Below are 21,814 nucleotides of genomic sequence, written 5' to 3' on the forward strand. Positions count from 1 at the left end.
ACCAGGGAGATAGTCTAGGATTGTCAGTCAGCAGAGGGCCACTTGAGCATGGTTGTGTGTTTTTTAAGTCACATTTAGTTCTGGAGGCACAAGCAAGTACTGAGTAGAGAGAGTTGCATTTAACTGGTGATGTAGTTCTTCCAGGAGAGTATGATTAAGAGGAGCACGAGGGTAAGCACAGGGCAATGATTATGATGATTGACTGGAATACGAATTATGTAAAGAGTAAACATAAGAGTTGAGAGGATGAAGGACAGTGGAAAATGATAGGATCTGGATTGAAGGTCCCTTTTGCGTCAAAAGATTGTTGAAGTATTAGAGTGAGCTAGAAAGATAGGAGGTGGTGGTCAATGAGTAGGATGTTTAAAATTGAGATTATGAGGTGTTACAATTATTGGTAATGATAAGGTTAAGGAGACCACACAAGTGGATTGTCCAGAGTATTAGGATATCTAGGAGTATAATGACATCACCAAGAATTATGACAGGATTAGTGTTAGAGAGTGTGTCAGTTAGCAAGGAACTAAAATCTTCAGAGACTGAGGGTTAGTGACAGTGGGTGGCGGGTGCATAAGAAGGGGCGTGGTGGTGGCTGATGATGTGTTTCAAAGCTCACAGTTTGCAGAAAGAGGAAGAAGAGTGATCTAAGATTGACCACTAGAAGCAAAGAGAACATTTACCCCACCTGCAAGATCTACCATTTGAGAGGGTTGTAATGTAAGGTAGGTAGTGTCATCAAGGGAAAAAGTAAGGAAATCTGTTTCCGCTTGAGCAGGAAGGTGAAAGGAATGGTCATAAAGAAGTTCAAGATAATAATTGAATTGTGAATAATGCTAACATAAATACCTACTTTCTTGCTTTACTAAGTGTAACTTATTTAATCTTAGATAATTGTATCACCAGTGTTTGAGGGCAGACTCTTATCTGTGTAAGGTTTCATGACAGAACCATTAGAGGAATCAAATTGAATGTGAAGAATTCTGTACTTAAGGAATTTACAGCTAATAGATGTGATAAGCACTGTGTAGGAATAACTGTTGTAAGTAGAAAGTGACATGTTCATTGAAGAACATGTAATATGTCAGAGTTCAAAAGATGGGAAATTTTTATCCTGGCATATCAAGGAAGGTTTCGTGGAAATAAACTGCATTTGAGCTGGTCTTGAAGCAGAGATAAGATCTGGCAAGTAGAGATGATCATGAAGAATATTTTCTTATGCTTAGCACTCAGTCATGGTACATGGTTGCCCTTTGACAAATGGTTAGTAAGTGTTGAATGTTCTGTGGTGAAAGGCTGATATAAGCAAAGTTATGAGGGTAGAAAGATCAGTGTGAAAGGTTAAAGTTTTGTTGGTCTAGGCAGTGCTCTTAAATAGAGATATAATGTGAGTCAAATATAAAATTAAAAATTTTCTGGTAGTCATATTTAAAAAAATAGAAAGGTGGGCTTCCCTGGTGGCGCAGTGGTTGAGAGTCTGCCTGCCGATGCAGGGGACACGGGTTCGAGCCCCGGTCCGGGAAGGTCCTACATGCCGCGGAGCGGCTGGGCCCGTGAGCCATGGCCGCTGAGCCTGCGCATCCGGAGCCTGTGCTCCGCAACAGGAGAGGCCACAACAGTGAGAGGCCCGCGTACCGCCAAAAAAAAAAAAAAATAGAAAGGTGAAATTAATTTTAATAATGTATTTAACCCATATAACCCAAATATTATTTTAACATGTAAAAAATATTTAAAAATATTAATTAGATATTTTACATTCTTATTTTGGTACTAAGTCTTTGAAATCTAGTGTGTATTTTATAGTTACAGCATATCTCAGTTTGGGCTATCGCATTTCAAGTGCTCAATGGCCACCCCGTAGCCAGTGGCTTCTGTATTGGACAGTACAGATCTAGAACAAATATGAGTGAAGAATAGTAGAACAATGGGAAGTAAGATTGCAGAAGGTTGGTGGGGCCAGATGGCACAGAATTTTGAATGCTAGTTAAGGGTTTCCTTTTCTAAGCATTTGTAAGCTGTCGAATAATTTTAAGGAGGGCATGAAAGGTACAGATTTAAATTTCAAGAAGATTGACTACTTAATAGTAGGCTGGAGATGGGCTGGAGCAGTGGGTGATTAAAGTCAAGGAAACAAGTTAGTAGGTAATAAATAATCAGAATCTGAGCAAAGCATAATGGGGATTGGAGTGGAGAAGGAAGCACCTGTGAGACCTTAGAGGAAGTATCAGCAGTACAGAGGGAATGACTTGATGTAAAGGACAAAGAAAAGGATTTCTGAATCTGACTTACATAAAATGGCACTGCTTATTAGATATAGAGTAGGTAAGATTTGAATGAGAAAATATGAATTGTTTTGGTTATGTTGATGCCAAGATGCTGGCTGAATATTTATTTACCCAACAGTCTTGGGGCATATATTCGCTACTTTAAATATGAAAAATAAAAATGTTTACCTTTAAGGATAATAAAAAATTCATTACGTTTAAGGAATCTGTGATCTTCAAACTATTACTCTTGTATTACATCAGTAAAAGAGTTTTGAAATATCTTCAAATAGACATGTCTTATTTATAATTTGTGTACATCTATTAAAATACTGTGTATGTTATAAAATACACATGAAACAGGAGTTCAAAAGTATAAGCTAAATCTATAAACATATTTTTTAGATATTTATGACACCAGAAAAACTTTTCTCATTAAATTAAATATGCTTAATTGCTTTTAAAAGTTTTGGCTTCATGTTGTACAGTGAATTGAAGATCGGGTTTGAAGTTCAGTTTATTTTGCTACTGCGTTTTAAGGACTATCAGGATTTTTTTTTTTTTTAATTTCACAAAGATACATGGATACAAGTGGAAGAAGCACAGTATATCAGTGGCTGCAGTTATTAATCACAATACTCATTTTTCAGTTCCGTCCACTAGCTATACAACTTTTTTGTGTGGTTGTTGAAATTCGGTTAGTAAATTGCTGTTTTCTCTGATGAGTACAGTTCTTGAAAGCAAATCAGAAATAATTTATTTTTATATTTTAACATATGGCTGAACATCTTTAACTGGGTCAGAAAATTACGTTTTCAAATTTTAAAAACATGGATGTGAAAGTTAAAAAACAATTTTGATAGGCCAAGCATCTTATTATCTGCAAAATTCACATATGGATGGAAACATTTCCAGACACACCCTTTTTCAAAAATATTCCTTCCATAGCAAGAATTTCTTCTAAAAAGGAAGTTTTTCTTTTGTCATTTGTTGTTAACATATTACCTTTACTGAGACAAAATCTGTTAATTTTTTCCCCCAAATGTCTGCCAGCATACTATTAGTAAGTACTCGTTATCATAGGCAAGATCAGATTTGGAACACTTGCCTTTTTATAGAATAGAAGAAAAATGGTAATTCATCTCTAAGTTCAATAGCTTTTTAAAGTTCATTGTGACAAGATAGCTAGAAAACTTTTATGTGAAATTAAAATTTTTTATGGTCGTTCTTCATCTCACTACAAAGAATTGAAAAGTTCTGTCAACTTTAAAAATCTTATTTTTATAAATTTTACAGTGTTGATGCCATTATAGCACTTTGTGCTCTTACGGATTTAATTTCTTAGTTGTAAAAGCTGTTCACTGAATGAATTGCATGTTATATACTATATGTAATGTAGTTCTAGAGGCAGTTTTGTATTTCAGCTAAAGTATCAGCTCTCTCAGTGGTTACTGTTACAGAGGTTTTTCCTTCAAATTTAGTTTTATTAAAGAAGTAATTTACTATTGAGAATACAGTATATTTTCTTCATTACAACAGTATCCAACCATATTTTAACTGATCAGGTTAGAAGAAGTGTGTACTTTCTTCCAATGGTGTAGTAAACCTCTTTTATGGAGTAATTTATTTTGTTGCTTATTACATCAACTTTTTCAATTTTTTTTGTGTGTGCGTTCCAAAGATACTTGGTCTCAAGAAAATGTATTTTAGTTTTTTACCATATTGTTTTTCATACATTTCAGCCATTAGAAAAATCCAGTGTTTCCCAATGATGTCTGAATTAAAAACAAAAAAATAAAAAAAAAAAACCTTTTTTTGATGTTAAAGAAACTAACAAGTTTTATTTTTTTATTTTAATAAAAAATAAAAATAATTTAAAAAAGAAAACTAAAACACAAGGCTTTCAAACATTTATCATTAAGCTCAATGAAAATTTGTAAAATTCTGGGTAGCACACAGGCATTAAATATTATGCAAATAATTATAGAGATATTTTTCATGTTCCTGTTGTTTAGGTTTTAAATTGTGATGGCTTCAGTCATTAACATGAAATATGAATTTCTGAAAAGCTTTGTGTTCTGCAAAAATCATGCACCATAAATAACACGGCTTATGAGAATAATAGAGTAGGAACAGACTGTGCAAAACCTATACAAATTTTAACCATAACGCTAACAAAAACAATAATTCAAATAAAACATAACGCTAACAAAAACAATAATTCAAATAAAAATAGCAACAAAGTTAAATCTCTGTTGACATTTGTACCCAGCATCACAGACATTTGAATATCAGTAGCCTTAAACCCTGAGGCTTGAGCTTTTTTCTTTGAGATTTAGGCCTATGAAGGCCTTTATTTCTATAGCCTTCTTTATCAGGTTTTTGTTTGTTTTTAACAAAGGAAAAATATCTTCTCAGCTTTTTCAACTGCACTTGTAACCTTACTAGATAGCTTAATGTCATGAACAGTGTAGGGGATTTTGAAGCTACTATTTGTACTTTAGTAAGGCATTTCTGCGTGATTTTTGGCTTTTTTCTTAATGTCATTCTATATTGCTAAGGCTTTCTCTTTAACTTGAGAAAGTTTGCCCATCATTTAAAAACATTAACAAGCTGGAAAAAATCACATATTTTACTTAATATTCAAATTATTCCCTTACTTGCCAGTTACATATGGGATAATTTGTGTTACAGAAATTCAGATTATAGCAGTACATCATTAATGATTTTGGATGTAATTCCATATTTCAAATAGGCTTTAATTTTGGGGGGCGGTGATGTGATTAGCTTGCCATTGTTTTTAGCCTCATAGTTTGGGCAATAAGAGCTTATATAAGGAGTAGGTTAAGAGTTAACACTGCTCTTTTGTTTGTTTGTACTAATTGCATTTTGGTATTATCTTAAATCTGTGATTATATACATTACATTCACTTTAAAAATAGCTTTATTGAGGTGTAATTGACATAAAATAAATTGTACATAATGAAATTGTACAGTTTGGTAAGCCTTGGCATATGTCTGCACCCCAAAATGGAATGCTTTTCAATCTGCTTGGTAATCTTTCTACTAGTAAATTTTTAAAAATCTGGGTACATGTCAGCTGTAGTATGTCACAATTCAATGAAAGGTAACAAGAGTGAGATGTTGCTGAAAACCTCTATGTTAAACTTAAAATTTTTTAAGCTTAAATGTGTAAAATTGTAATATTTTCTTCTTGCACCTCAGTGGATCATCTTATACATTCGCATTGAGTACATTTACCCAACTTGGGAGATTTCTGAGGTCCGTTGGATATTTGTTGGATACTTGGAAATATGGTACTGAGTACTAGGGTAGAAGTAGATAGAGCTATCAGCCATAGAAGATGGTTGTCAGAATAAAGTTCACATATGTGTTTGTTTCGCTAACTACTCCCTTGGAGTGTAGGAGAAATTATGGCTATTTGTGAGTTCCAGTTAAGGATGATTTTATGTTCAGTGTTTTTAAGTAATTTTCTTTTAAACCAGTGATACTAACGTGTCTCTAAATTGATTGACAAGAAATTGTTCCTACTTGAAGTACAGTTATTGCCAGAAATTGATCAATAAGCAGCGGAATTTTGTATGAAATGATAGTTGGTAATTGGCGTTTAGAAACTTTAGATTTGCCTAAACTATTATTTTTCAAATTGTTTTAGCAATGAGACCTTTTCTCTGCCAAATAAAAATTTATAGACTACCAAAATGTAAAACAGACCAAAATATAGTGCATTAGATTCCCTTACCAAGACTTGCTCACTTCTTTTATTTGTAGGGAAGTGCACATACAGTGGACAAAAGAGAGATGGGACAGATATTGAATCTAAAAGGTTTTAAAAGTTTTTCTAATTTTTAGAAGTGTTACTAAAAAAAAAAATTCCCTCAGATGTGTAGAAGAAATACTGCTTCCTGGGTAAGGAGGAGGTACACCTTGCTTCTATAGTTCTACTGAGAAGAATATTTTGCTTTTTCATTAAAAGTAGGTGGGCCAGGGACTTCCCTTGTAGTGCAGTAGTTAAGAATCTGCCTGCCAGTACAGGGGACACAGGTTCGAGCCCTGGTCCGGGAAGATCCCACATGCCGCGGAGCAACTAAGCGCCTGTGCCACAACTACTGAGCCTGCGCTCTAGAGCCCGCGAGCCACAACTACTGAGCTCGTGTGCCACAACTACTGAAGCTTGTGCGCCTAGAACCCATGCTCCGCCACAAGAGAAGCCCCTGCAAAGAGAAGCCCGCGCACCGCAACGAAGAGTAGCCCCCGCTCGGCGCAACTAGAGAAAACCCGCACGCAGCAACGAAGACCCAACGCAGTCATAAATAAATAGATAGATAGATAGGTGGACCATTGAGTCCGTACAGCTACATAAGTAGTCAGAGGGAGAAAAGAGCATGTGCTTTAAAAACAACCACCAACAACTATTTTTGTTTTGCCGAAATGTTCTTCACTGTTCCTAGTGGTAGTTGTATGGGTAGCAGAAAGAGCTACTTCTGATTACAAGTTTTGCTTTTGTTATGTACCAAAATGGCTCTGTCCCAAAACACTTTTCCATTTCCTAATACATTCCTTTTCCAGTGGGGGTTTTTATGAGAATTAAATGAGAAAGTGATTCTACTCTGTCTGGCACAAAGTAGGGGCTTAATGAATGTTGATTTCCTAGTGTGATTTGTGGGTATATATTTTTGCCCTTTAATTTTCCTGTGAACTTGGTTTGTAAAGTACTTGATTGCGCCTTAAGAAGTTCATTGTTTAGATTTGATTAATATTTGCCTGGAAAACTGAGGATATTATGTTTGTGAGTATAATGGATGTGATACTGAAATATTTTCAGTGATTGTTTTTATGTGGGATATAAAATGAAAGAGTTAAATCTCTGTAGTCTTAAAAAATATTAGTGAGAACTGTAGTGACATATCAAATAATAGTGACATGTCTAATAATAGGGAAGGACAGTTTTGTGTTTGAAATTCTGTTAATTCCATCTCAGATTCACTCAGCAGTGCACTCTCCTTTACAATTGCCGGATTGGTTTTAAAAATTACAAGAAACCTATTTTTCTTTACTTGGAAGATGGGATACAGAATTTAAGGTTGTATGACTCCGCATGACCCCTTCCCTCCCAGCTTCAAACACAAATAAGGATTTAAAAGTGTTTGGAGGATAAGTCTCTATAATAGAAAACCTTCATTGAAACTTAGCAAACTTGGGGAATTTTTAACTAATTTTTGTCTCATACTTCCTCTCTGATGAAGTAGACAGTATATTAGATAAGATATGTGAAAATGCCTGAGAATAGTGATGGCATACAGGTTTTTAAATGTTTTACTGTTTATTTGCCCTGTGATGTTTTTATCTTGTCAGTTAATTGATTGTTGTCCAGTACATCCAAAACAGTTTTAATGATGTATAACACACACACACACACACACACACACACACAGAGAGAGAGAGAGAGAGAGAGAGAGAGAGAGAGAGAAAAGTATATATACTATATGTATTGATATATAGCATGAAAGGCTTAAGATCAGTGGGAACTGTATTCTTTGTTGCAGAGGTTCCCCTTCCCCACAATTCAGAGTTCAGGTTTTAAGCAAGTTTTTGTTATAATATTCCCTTAACTGTTCTAAATATGAATATTACTCTCTTAGACACCTATTACTTCATTAATGTACCACCTATATTGTTTTGTAGAGAGCTTTAAGAGCTGATTTTACTATAGCTATAGGTAAAGATTCATAAAAGCAAACCAGAAAACAATTCTTACGCTTTGTTAAAGTAGCTACTCAAGCTTATGGTGAAGTTAACATATATCACACAAAATATGTGCAATACACTTTCACCCATTACTCTTTAATTTCTTACTTTCCTAGATAACTTTTTTTTTCCTTCAAATATTCTTTTTTGATAGGGGACAGGATAAATTTAGTTTGTCATTAATTTGGTTGACAGATCTTAAACTAATGTACTTACAAAGCTATATTATAAAATAAGCATTAAGTATTTTATTTAACTGATATTGATAAATGATAGCAGATTAGTTAATATTACTTAGATTTTTCTAGGTGAAATAGAAAGTTTACTATAAAAAATAATATGGCGTATACATAAGATTCAGAAGGTTTTCTGCATGCATAGAGGGTGGCTTTAAAATCTATGTTTTATACGCTAGCGGTGGATTTGTTTGGCCCCACTGTTTTTACTTTTGTGTTTGTATTTGGAGTTGTAATAACAGAAGGCGAAAATGTAAATATTACAAATTCATTTACATGACACTTCCTGGTCACTTATCTGTACAGCAGATACACAGAAATATGTTTCCTATTTTGTTGTCTTAACTTTAAAATGTGGATATTGTTCAGTATTCTGTTAGAGGAATAACTTTATTAACTTTAATTTCAGTAATAAAGTATAAATGTATCATAAAATTCTGATTCTGTCACTTATAAAATGTATTGGCTGGGGCAGGTTTTTTAACCTCTCTAAACTTCAGTTTCTGTACTTACTAAATGTGAGTATAATAATAGTACCTAGTTTATACATTGTTGTGAGGATTAAAATGTTGATTGGTTGAGCTGTGCTCAGCACATGGTACAAAGTAGTCAAGAAAAGTTCCTATTATTAATAATAAATACTGTATTGACCTGTGTAATTTAGTTATAGTTTTTGGTAGATAGACCGTAAGGTATCACATAACTTATGGTCAAGTTGAATGCTTGGTATTATTTAGGGTCTATGAATGTGAACTCACAGTAACATCTTTTTTTTTTTTAATTTGGCTGCGCAGTGCGGCTTGCGGGATCTCAGTTCCCCGACCAGGGATTGAACCTGCACCCTCATCAGTGAAAGTGCGGAGTCCTAACCACTGGACCGCCAGGGAATTCCCAGTAACATCTTAAAGGAGGTTTTTGTTTTGTTTTTTAAACATGCAGCAATTATAGAAAAACAAGTGCTAAGAAAGTGGTGCACGGTGGTTTGGAAACAACAAATTTATGATCTAAATAGCTTTTATAGAAGCCACTGATGATCTCAAAGTGTCTAATGTCTCAGTCTTGATTTACTTGACTTACCAGTCATACTGATTTTGTGGATCACTCTCTCCCTCTTTGCTACATGCTTCACCTGGCTTCCAAGGTACCACAGCAGTCTCGATTTTCTCCCTCCTTTACTGCTTGCTTCTCAGTCTCCTGTACTCCACAATCTCTTAATAAGTGGTGTATCCCAGGACTCAGTCCTTGGTCCTTTTTTATTTGTCTACACTCACTCCTTTAGTGATCTTATCTAGTTTTATGGCTTTAAATACCACCCATATACTCACAACTCATAACATTATGAAACTTTCAGCTAAAAGATAATTTGCTGCATTTAACAATTGAAATTTCTGGAAGGATGTCTCCATCATTTTGCTTATCACTTTAGACATTCCAGGTTGGTGAAGTCTTTCCAACCTCCTTCCTTTTTTTTCTTTTTCTTTTTTTTCCTTGGTGGGTGCATTTTATTTGGAGATTGAAAAACAGTTAGATATTTAGAAGCAGTTTATAGTGAGAGTAAAATCGAGTCCAATACTTCATTCCTTCTTGGCAACTAAAGTATAAAAGGCTCTGTGTTCAGGAAAAGTTAGGAAAATAGGCCATTCTGTACATACTTTTTTCCACCATGACGATTGTAATGGGAAGAATTGGATGTTGGCTTGTACCTGTTTATTCAGAAAGAGAGTAGGATAAATCACTTTTCTCTCTACTGTCCTCTGATGCTAACTTTTTACGTACAGACAACCCAAGTCAGTTCCAGTATTACAGCTGATTCACATATTTTAAGCCAGTGATACTAGAGATGCGGGAGATCTGGTAACTGGGCAAGTTCTGGGGGCTTAGCTTAAGATTTACTTGAAAGCTGTGTCTGCTCTACCTCTTTATGCAGTTTCATATGAAACTTGGGCAGTAAGATTTTTTTTTAGTGTCTTTTTTAGGAGCTGGGATTTTCACTCCAGCTACTGTTTTAAACCCCAGTAATCAGTCTGGTTTTCGCCCATTACCACATTTAGGTTCTTTTAATTCTCAGTTATTGGTCTTATTGCTTTCTGCCCTGAAGTCCAGTAGATCTTTGTGACTTTAGCTCCTACTTTAGCTCCTACATTGCTTAGCATTTTTCTTTCTCGTTCTTGAATATTTTGTGGTGGTGGTGTTTTTTTCCTTTCAGTGGGGCTATGACTTTTAAATGTTCTCCTGTCATCTCTGTGCATTTGAAAGTAGGGAAAGGGACAAATAGTGTTAATTTTCTTCATTACTTTGAAGTTTTAGTTGTAGGCTTTTCTTTAATATAAGTTTTATTCTTTTAAAAGTTTCTTAGCTTTATTATCACTTTCTATGAAAAGAATCACAGTTGAAATCACAAGACACTGAAAAAAAAAATCTTAACCTCCTAAGGTTTATATGAAACTGCTTAACGAGGATGGTCATAGACATGGGCTTTCATTCAAGTCTTGAGGTAATCCAGCAACTGTAACTCAGTATCAATTTTGTGTACTGAAAATACTAGTATCTTTTAAAAATTGAGAATTTGTTTCTTAAAAATTGGTACTAAATAGAATAAGTTTCAAATGTAAAAATTTATAAACATAGAACCTCAAGTATAAATGTAAATATATAAATATGTATTACCCCTACATTATCTTCTGATGTAAACTATTAGCAAATTAAGGTATTAGTATTATTCAAAAATAAATATTACCAAAATACTTAATGCACAAATGAAATAGTATATGATCTTTAAGAAATAGTTTTAAAAAACCAAAATAGTATTATTGTTGAGTTGAGCAACTGTTCAAGTGTTCCAACTGCTGAAAAAGCTCTCTGACTCTACACTAGTGGGGTATATTATGGGAAAATATTTATAAACTTTCCAGATTTTTTCCTGTTTATTTAATCTTTGTGTAACTCTATTTCTCTGTGATAACTTTCAGTTCTTCTAGAATTAGTAAATTAAAAACTCAAGTTACCTTTCTAAGTTTTGCATGTAATTTTCCCCACATTTTCTCCCTACCCAGATCCTCAAAAGTTCTCTTTATTACTGTTTTGTTTTCTGTAATCCTCCAGCTTCCTTCTTTCCCCTTCCAAGCTTCCACTGGTGGTTGAGATGAGGGAGATGAGTTAAGTATATTGAACCTCTAAGATTTAGGTAGTATTTTGCTACATCATTTTCTAATAGCAAGACTTGGGCATGCCAAAGTCACTTAATCTCTCTGAACTTTAGTTTATTTTTTAAATGAGAATATGTCCTTCTGCCCTCCTCATTTACTTGGGGATGAAACAATATATGCACTAGTGTTTTAAAAATACTGTTTTCTTCACAAGCATATCCATTAAGTAATTTGTGACTTGGTTTGTTTCTTACTAGTTTTTTTCACTCCCACCAAGTTATATGTATGTACTTTTTCATATTTTGATTATAAATTTAATGCATGCTTGTTGTAGAAAGTCTGGAAAATACAGAAAACTTACAGAAGAAAATAGAAACCTGAACAGTGCATCATCCTGTTTTCATGTTTTTAGGGGAAATTTAGTTTTGAGCCTGAATTTCCTGAGGGTAAGGATAGTTAGTGTTTCACTTATTTTTAGATTTTCTATTCTTTGTATACACTAGGCACAAAATTAATGCTTGTTGAATGAATGGGAACTAGTCTGGGTGTATTTCTTAAAGTCAAAAGCTTGGTAAAATTTTACTGGACATTGGAAGAGAGAAAAGACATCTGACTAGCAAAAATAATAGTGGATGCATATTCTAAAATGACGTTTTTCTCTTGGCTAAAAGTACAATGGAAAACATGATAGGGTCAACCCTAATATTCTCTGGCAGAAGTTAGGAAACTATTTAAAGCTATTGGATATGGTGCCACTGGGGGCAGTTTCATATCAAAGTGGATTAACATTTACTCAGTGAGAACAAAACAATAAAATGTAAAGGCTTTTTATCTTGAATGCTTGAAAATTGTAACAACTTTCTTTTTTCTCTTTTTATTTTTTTGTTAAACAGGATGGCTTAAATTCCTTGGTCCTTGATTTGGATTTCCCTGCTTTGAGGAAAAACAAAAATATAGATAATTTCTTAAATAGATGTAAGTATGTGTAAATTTCATATTTGATCATATGACTCTACTTTTTTTTTTTTTTTTTGCGGTACGCGGGCCTCTCACTGTTGTGGCCTCTCCTGCTGCGGAGCACAAGCTTCGGACGCGCAGGCCCTGTGGCCGTAGCTCACGGGCCCAGCCACTCCGCGGCATGTGGGATCTTCCCGGACCGGGGCACGAACCCGTGTCCCCTGCAGCGGCAGGCGGACTCTCAACCACTGCACCACCAGGGAAGCCCTGACTCTACTTTTGATAGAGATTTATGTTTAATTAGTATTATTACAGTCCACAAACTTTTAACTTATTAATTTTTTTTGTTTGCTATTTGATTTATTTAAATACTAATATTCTTTATTTCAAAGCAGAATTGCCAAATCAAAGTATGTAAAGTAGGTAAAGTTCAAGATTTTGATTAAATTAAGATTGCTTAGAATTTCAGGACAGGTCATTTATGGCAGTTCCAAGAGAAGTTTTTAATTAATGTTAACAACTCTAAGACTTAGCTTTACATTATCCAGAAGACTTAATGAGCTTTATGTTTGTATAAATGTAGACATTTCAGTCTAGTTAATGAAAGATAATGTGATAACAGTTATTGCCATAAACGTAGTAACTATTAATATATGCCAGTATTGATGTTGCAATGAAGTTGTAAATGAAGTTGAATTCTGAGAATAAGAAATTCTCAAAATAATTATATACACTTTATGTGAACACAGTATGCTCTTTAATTTGGAATTAATCAGAGACTAGGCTGTTTTCCTAATTAAAAAATCTTATCTATAGTTATCAAATCTACAATATGTGATTACTGTTTTTCAAAGAAGTAATCTACCAATATTGATGATTGAGATTAGCCTTGTGTACTTTCATAGCAGCTTTCTGCAGTGATTCAGAGTGTACTCCAGGATTGCCTGGATCATCATAGTTTCAGCTGTCATATAACTTGCCAAGCAACAGAGTCAGAAACAGAATAGTTTAACTGCTACTTTTTGGTAGTCATTAATGTGTTTATATGTGTTAAGCCAGAGAGTTTTGTCCTTTGATGTAAAGTGTATGTGTCTTAGAGTTTTAAATAGCAACATTTAAAAATTGACGGACTTAGCTGGAAACTAAGCCCAGTTTCTTGAAATAAAAATTTGTTTACAAATATGGTGATTATTTTAAAAGGTTGCTTATCAATATGGTGATTGATATTATGGTGATCTTTTTACTGTAGATGAGAAAATTGTGAAAAAGATCAGAGGTCTACAGATGAAGGCAGAAGACTATGATGTTGTAAAAGTTATTGGAAGAGGTGCTTTTGGTGAAGTCCAGCTGGTAAGAAAGAATATGTTTTGTTCTTTTTATTATTTCTTTTAATGACATGGTTTTGTGAAACATTATCAGTGGCCCTTGAGTAAATCTAATTTCTGTGTCCAACCATGCCAGAAAATTAGTTTTATGAGCTTGGTCAAGTCATTCCATCTCTGAGAGCCTTAGTATCTTCATCTATAAAAAGAGATAATTGTGCTATAAATACCAGGTCTTTTCCAGCTCTGAAACACTGGGATTTAGAATAAGGCCAACTTGGCTTCACTCATGATCTGCCTAGCAGTTAATATTCTTCCAGAACTACTGTGTTTTTATTTAGTATGTTCAGATTAATAACATCTCTGCTTAATTAACTGAGATTTATTTAGATATACGAGAAACCCAACAAAGGCATTTTAATAACTGAAAGTAAATATAAAATTTACCTTTGTAGACCAAAGTGGTAGCACTGGAAATACTTCTCAATGTTTTCAAATATTTCAGATATTTTATTTATATTATTATATGAAGAACTATAAGGTAATATTCCTATTTTCATCACCCGAATATGAAACTCTTCTTTTTTTTTTTTTCTTCTTATAGTTAAACTATGGAGTCAAATTCTGTTTTTAACTTAATAGTGCTTTATTCATGATGGAGCACCAAGAAAAACTGACTATGTGCCAGCATGGGTTTCTCTAGGAACAAGTCATGACAGACTAACCTTTTGTCTTTTTCTCTTTCATTCCTTCTTTCCTTGATAGGCTTATTGAACTTGTAGATCAGGATAGTGCAATAGGTGTAATATATATCCATAAGATATTTGAAAAAGTTTGACATACTTGAGGATGATATGGAGAAGTGTCAACGAATAAGCATATGGATAGGGAGCTTTATAACTACGTTAGTAGCTGTATTCTAAGGAGCCCGATGAAGGCATGAATGGTTCCTTGGACAGAGATCTCCAAGGTCAGGTTTTAGGATTCTTTCCTCTCCTATTAAACATTTTATTAATGACTTGTATGGAGGCAATGGTGGCATGTTGAATAACTTTGCAAATGAGTTACAACTGAAGTATGAAGATGAGCCAAAACCCAGAAATCATCAAATGGGGAGGTCATTAGCCAGATAGAAGAAGTGAAATTTAACCGGAATAATGACCAGTACTTGGGTGTGAAGAACTCAAGGAATAGATTGCTTAACAGTGATTATGAATTAAAGAACAATTTTCCTAAATGTAAACCAGGCAAAAGTCATTGGTGACGTGGCTACCCAAAATAGTAAAGTTTGGACTGCTGTAATAAATTTCTAAGATAATAGAGATAAGGTTTTCTCTAATTTGAGATGACTGGGCCATACCTGGCATATTTAATCCACTCTAGATGCCCTGTTGCCCTGTTTTAAAAGGGATGAATAATGCTCAGGGACTTGAAATAATGCCATCTGAGGTATGGTTGAAGGAATTTAGATGTTGATTGGGAGTAGATTTGAAGAATGGGCTGCCTTTGAAAGTAATGAGGTTTTGTTTTTGTTTTATTTTTGTTCTTAGTCAGTGAAAGTGCTGAAGCTTCAGCTGGTAGAATGCTCTAGTGGGTAGGGTGGGCGATTAGATTACATGACTGTTGATATGACAGTTTCTATAAGATAGGGAAATTATAAAGTAGTTGAATCCTAGCTCTGCCATGGTCAGACTCAAAAGATCATGGTGAGTTCAGGCAGATTTCTCAATCTCTCTGAGTTCCAACCTGTAGAATACAGATAATAACAACTATGTTATGGGGGTCGTTATAGGAAACTAAATGAATTAACAAAATAAATAAGCCTGGTTGTAGTGTTCTCTGAGTGTTAACCATTATTATTATTTAGTATTTGATATAGGAGTCATACTATTGTGTGCATGTTTCAAATACAATACATGTATTTGAAACAGGCACATTGTTTCTTCATACTTATTTCATTGTGGTTAGGGAATAAACACTAGAATTTGAAGTTGCATTTTTGGGGGGAAATATGACAGACCTTAACTTGTCATGTTTTTGTGTCAGGGTAGTCATTGTTCTGTGTTAGATTAATTTGATCATTAAAGTTCAATATGTTAAAGGAAAGGAAAACATAGAAACAGAGGCTTTTATTTTTGTTGTTAATTTCCATCCCGTATTTCATTTTGGCCACAGGATATGCAGAAACAAAGTCATATGTTTTTAAAAATGAAAAATATTTTAATGTTCCACTAATTCGATGACCTGACCTGAGAGCTTGCACATGTTTGTTTTGGCTTTAGTTCTTGGTTGTTACCTTAGGCAGGGACTCTTAAAAAGAAGAATGAGATTGAAAAGGGAAAAGCCCAAGTGCTTCTCCCATAGCCTTTTGAAGTTGATTCGTATGTGGAAGATAAGTTAGTTAGGCAGATACGTAGGGAATGTTCCATATTTGGCACATCTTTATGATTATTTTTTCTACTCATCTGAAGAAAGTGTTACAGTAGTAGGTGCAAGTGTGTCTTCCCTTGTGAAATGCTTTTTCTGGTCAAATAAAAATACGTTGTCACAGAGGACCTACCAGTCAATTTCCACGAAGAAAATTCTTATTGTAAAAGTATCTTTGGTATGTCACAGCAACTATACCGCAGTATAAGAGCTAGAGTCCAGACTACCTGCGGTTGAATTTAGACTCTTTTACTGTCTAGCTGTGACTTCAGACAAGTTACTTAATCTCTCTGTGCTTAGTTTCTTATCTGTTAATGAAGATAACAATAGTGTTTATACCTCATGAGATTACTGGAAGAATTAAATGTGACAATATATATAAAGCATTTGGAACAGTTCTTGGAATATATTCAATAATAAGTGTTTAGTAAATGTTAGCAATTAATTGTCAGACATAAAACAGAGCATTTATCTATATCCGTCAATGAAATAGTTAATCCGGATCTGTTATGTTCTAGGAGCTGTGCTAGCCTCTAAAGATACAGTAACATAGCCTCTATCTTGCTGAAAGTGGTAGTTTTGTGGAGGAGATGAACAATTTTACTTTAAACAAGTAAAGTTTTTTCAGATTACAATAAATGCCATGAAGGAAAAGATCTGGGTGCTATGAGAGAGAATAATGGAGGAATGTGCCTTATTCAGACTGGGCAGTTAGGAAAGGTCTTGCTGTGAGAAAGTGACATTTGAGTTAAGTTAAAGGAGTTGGCCACATGAAGAAGTGGGGATGGAGTGGGAGTTAAAATACAGAAGGAACACATGTGAAAATGTCAGAGTCAGGAGAGTGACAAGTCATTTAATTTATTTGGGTGTAGATTTCCTCATCAGAAAAGGCATTTCTCGTGGATTGAAAAGTTCTATAATCCCTGGAGGGCAAAATTTGTTCAGCTTGTTGTCTTTTGTCTTTATTTCCCCTATCTACAGAGGAGATGTACATTTATGTTTTTATATCATGAAAGGTCCACAACAATGGATGGTTTTATCTAATATCCCTCTTGTTTTTGGATTCTACTCTTTTGGAATATTTTATCACATCTCATTTCGATGGAACATAATATGAGTCAGTATAGTATATTGATTAAGAGCATGTACTCTGGTGACTTCCATGGTGGTCCAGTAAGACTCTGTGCCTCCACTGCAGGGGTGCAGGTTCCATCCCCGGTCAGGGAACTAACATCCCACACTGCGAGGTGTGGCCAAAAAAAAAAAAGGTGAATCAAGGATTTTGAAATGAATTTATAAATAAATGTAAAACTGGCTTTAAAAAAAAAGAGCATGTACTCTGGAGCTAGACCTCTCAACTACCTAACTTCTTTGTGACTTAGTGTCCTCATTTGTAAAGTGAAGATAATAATAGTTCATTATTCATAGGTTGCTATGAGTATGAAATGAGCTAATATATGGAAAATATCTAGAATAGTATCTGACACATAGTGAATAGGTAATAAATTGTAGGCTAAAATTGGAGCCTGCTGGAAAAGCAGTTAAGGTCCTTTTAAAGATTCATTTACTAATTTCACATATTGGCTTAACAAAACATGTTTTTATAGTTAAGGTAGTAATGTTCAACTTTTAATAGATATTTTTGCATAAAGTACTCTGGTACTGTGGAAAAACAGTCAAAGCCATCTACTTTTGTTTCTGTTCTATGGTATGCAGATTTCCTGTCATCAAAGGTTTCATTTCTTTATCTTGGAGTGGCACTAATAATAGAACTTTTATAAGAGGTTTTTTGAGGACTAAATTATGTTATACATATGTGGTACTTACCATGGACGTGGCACATTGTAGGTATCAAGTAAATATTAGCTGTTGTCACTATTGTCAGTTTCTGTGGATTTATGGCATTAAATGAGTTTTAATTTTGAATAAATAATCAGAAGTCTTGTCCTTACTTTCATATATATTTATGTATGTTAATTTGCTAGGGCTGCCATAGCAAAATACCACAGACTGTGCTTAAACAACAGAAATTTATATCCTTACAGTTCTGAAGGCTAGAAGTTCAAGATCAAGGTGTTAGCATGTTTAGTTTCTTCCAAGGTCTCTCTCCATGGCTTGCAGATGGCCACCTTCTCACTGTGTCCTCACATGGTCTTTCCTCTGTGCATGCACATCCCTGGTGTGTCACTCTGTATGTCCTTCATCACCTCTTCTCATAAGGACTCCAGTCAGGTTGGATTAGCACCATCCCTAACTCCCTCTTCTTAATGTAATCATGTCTTTAAAGGCCCTGTCTCCAAATACAGTCACATTCTGAGGTACTAGAGGTTAGGGCTTCAAAATGTGAATTGTGGGTGAGGGGGACACATGATTCACCCCACTACAGTATGTATGTATGTATGTATGTATGTATGTTGGGATGAACTTTCCAGTGAGATAACCTTTTGACCATGGTATGCATGCTTACTTTTTTTGTTTATGTTTATTAACTTGGACACTAATTTTCTTTTCTTTGAAAAAGAAAGTTATAAATTCTAACCTTGCAAATGCCTTCTTAAGGTAAAAATACAGTCTTCCTCTCTATTAGTAGAATATACATTGTTCTTCAGATATTCCTTTGGTTAGTTGATTAGCAAATGTTTATTAAATGTCAAGTATCATTATAAGCATATAAGTATCGTCAACACATTAAACAGGTAAACTACTCAGACAAGGCACCTTTACATCCATGGAGCTTTTGTTTTGAAACTGTTATAGTTTCAGAAAGAAATTGTGGTCTAGGTTCTAAAAGTAGAGTTATAAATTAATCTTCTTAAATGTAATGCATATATGTTAGGAATTACTTATATGTGATTCTTTATTCGGGTGAGATGTATAAAAACAAGTTTTCATGGTAACAGTGGAAATATTTTTATTTTGAAGCTATATCTTATTATTTTGGAGTTTGGAAACCTTTAATTGGTTTTGCAATATTGTCTACTCATTCTCCTTAAGAAAATATGACATTAAATTTTTTCTTGGTGGTTTTATTTAAAGCTCCACAGATTAATATATGAATGTATTCTCATTCTCAAAGGTCTAAATTACTTAGAATTAGGTAAAATATGAAAATCTCTATCATGTCTTCTCTCGATTCCCATTTTCAAACATAAAGGTAACCAGCCTGTTGGTAATCTTTTAGTGCTTTGATAATTAGAAATATTTGGGGACTGTAGCAAAACTAGTGTCAAATTATTTTCAGTGGATATTTATATTTTATTCTAATTATTTTCATTCTAGGAAAGTTGAAACCTTTCTGTATTGAGTTATAAAAATTGCATCAATGCTAATTTTTCTCTCTTGAAATTAAAAATTATTTTATTTATATATCAAATATGTTCATAGTAGAATAATAAAATAAGCCAACATTATACTTTTTAAAATCACCTGCAGTCCCACTACTGAGAGATAACTACTTTTATTACTTTGATGTATAGTTTTCCAACTTTTCTGTTTCTAAAGATATGTGTAATATATGTATATTAAGGGACCATATTATGTACATGGTTTTACAACCTGTGTTTTATTATGCAGCAGTAAATAGTAACACACACTTGTATAACAGTTACAACATGCCAGGCAGGCTGCTAAGCAAGTGGTATATAGTAACCAGTCTTTACAACAGTCTTTCTAGATGGTATAACTGCTGTTATTCCCATTTTACAGATGGGGAAATTCAGGTAGATAAGATAAATGACTTGCGAGAGTTCACACGGCTGCTAAGTGGTTGAACTGAGATTTGAACTTAGGCAGAGGACTCCAGAGTCCATTCTCTTTGCTCTATGGCCATAACCAGTTTTCTGTGCCAATATAGACTTTGTATGTAATTTTATTGGCTACATGGTGTTTCACTATCATCTTAATCAACCTCTTACAAGTATTTAGTTCTCCTTTCTTGAAACACCATTTTTTCTACATTACTGGCTGTTCCTTCTCAGTTTCCTTAGTGGTTCATTTTCCTCCTGACTTGTAAGTATTGTAGTTCCCAAAGGCTAGGCTCTTATTTTTTTTGATCTGCATTTTCTCCCAAGGCAAGTTCATGCATTCCTCTAACTTTAAATACAATCCATGTGATGTCAAGGCTCAAATTTATAGCTACTGCTCAGAACTTTCTACTTTGCTCACCAAACTCATATTCATGGTAGCTTATTTGACAGCTCCATTAAGATGTATCACAGACATCTAAAATATGTGAAATTAGAATGCTTGATTCCCTCTCTAACTTTGCTCTTCCTTCCATCTGTTCCTTCTCTTATTTTCCCATCTTAATAAATAAATGACTCTAGCATCAACCCAATTGATGCTCAAGCCAAAAAATTGGGAGTCATTATTGATTTCTCTTCCCCTCATTTCTTATATTTAATTTTTCAGTAAGTCCTGCTCATAATATTTCTCTAGTCTCTCCACTTTTGGGGGGGTATTCACTGCCATCGCCTTTCTCCAAGATACCCTTTCATTCCCAGTCAGGTATGAGGGCCTACTTTGTGTCCTGCTTTGTTTTCTACTTCTGCTAACAGTTTCACCATTGTACTATTGATTTTGGATCGGGAAGTGCTGATGGAGAAAATACCAAGACTGGATTTATTAAATCTTCTGCAGATTCATGCTCTCCAAGCTCAGCTGAACCCACATTACTATTTGGCAGACTTTTTCCCCCATACTTCATAGCCTTGTATTTTCACATACCACTCCTACCCCAATAAGGGTATAATAGAATCAACTATGGGGCTTTTCTAACATACATGCTTTGTTTCATTTTGTTTTCTTTATTTCCCCACTTCTCTATAATGAGATACATGAAGGTGGGAAGTATAGATCTATCTAATACAAACTGCTGCCAAATTGACCCTTCGAAAATATATTCATTGTATCTCTCCTTTGCATTTCATGGCTCCCTTGCCTACTAAATGAAGCATTGAAGTCTTCGTCCCGGCCTTCTAGGCCCTCTTATTTAAGATATCACCAATTAATCTTTTTAACCCTTATTTTCCATCATGCTCTCCTTTCTGAGCAGGCTACTTATTTCAGCGCATGCTCTCGTTTACTTGTCTGTTCCTCCAAAAATGTTGTTTCACTCACTCTCAGTGCTTATTTTAAAAGAGAAGTTTCCTGATTCCTTTTGCTTTCCTTCCTACCCTTTGAGTGTGCCCTCTCTCATCTGCATCTTTTAATTATGATTGCTTTATTTAATTTCCCATATTATGCCTTGTGCTGTAGTTTATATGTATACTTCTTTGAATCTTTTTATATTGTAAATTTTTTGAGGGCAGGAACTGTGTCTTTTCAGTACTTTTGGCATTCCCATGGGGAGTTCATAGCTGTGTGTCTGAAAATAGTTCACCTGTATCTGGGAAGATGATCTTCTTTAGTCAAGTACACAGTTTAGTAGGAATATCTGTAGAGCAGCAGGGAGAAAGGGGGGAACCCTCACCATGGAGCCATTTGTTAATTCAGTCTTGAACATTGGTAAAGGACGTGTTTGTGCAGCTAGATCATATAAGTGATTGGATTTTTCTTGTCTTTTTATATCCTGTACAGCACAGAACCTGAAATGTAGAAAGTTTTCATTGATGTGAATTGACTGTGATTATTCCTGATCCCTGGGCTCAGGTGCTCCCTGGGGATCCAGAATGCTAAGGGGATACAGATTCTCAGTG

The 21,814-nt window shown here is 34.5% G+C and overlaps 1 protein-coding gene across 1 annotated transcript in view; it reads left to right on the forward strand.

The window, feature by feature from the left end:
- ROCK2 (Rho associated coiled-coil containing protein kinase 2) overlaps positions 1-21,814 on the forward strand; it is a 138,615-nt gene that overhangs the window by 42,038 nt on the left and 74,763 nt on the right. The window contains exons 2-3 of the mRNA XM_033437439.2: positions 12,306-12,387; positions 13,619-13,719. Of these exons, the coding sequence (XP_033293330.1) occupies positions 12,306-12,387; positions 13,619-13,719 (183 nt within the window). The remainder of the gene's footprint in view (positions 1-12,305; positions 12,388-13,618; positions 13,720-21,814) is intronic.

The sequence above is a fragment of the Orcinus orca genome, chromosome 13, assembly GCF_937001465.1.
Source record: "Orcinus orca chromosome 13, mOrcOrc1.1, whole genome shotgun sequence".
Lineage (NCBI taxonomy): Eukaryota > Metazoa > Chordata > Mammalia > Artiodactyla > Delphinidae > Orcinus > Orcinus orca.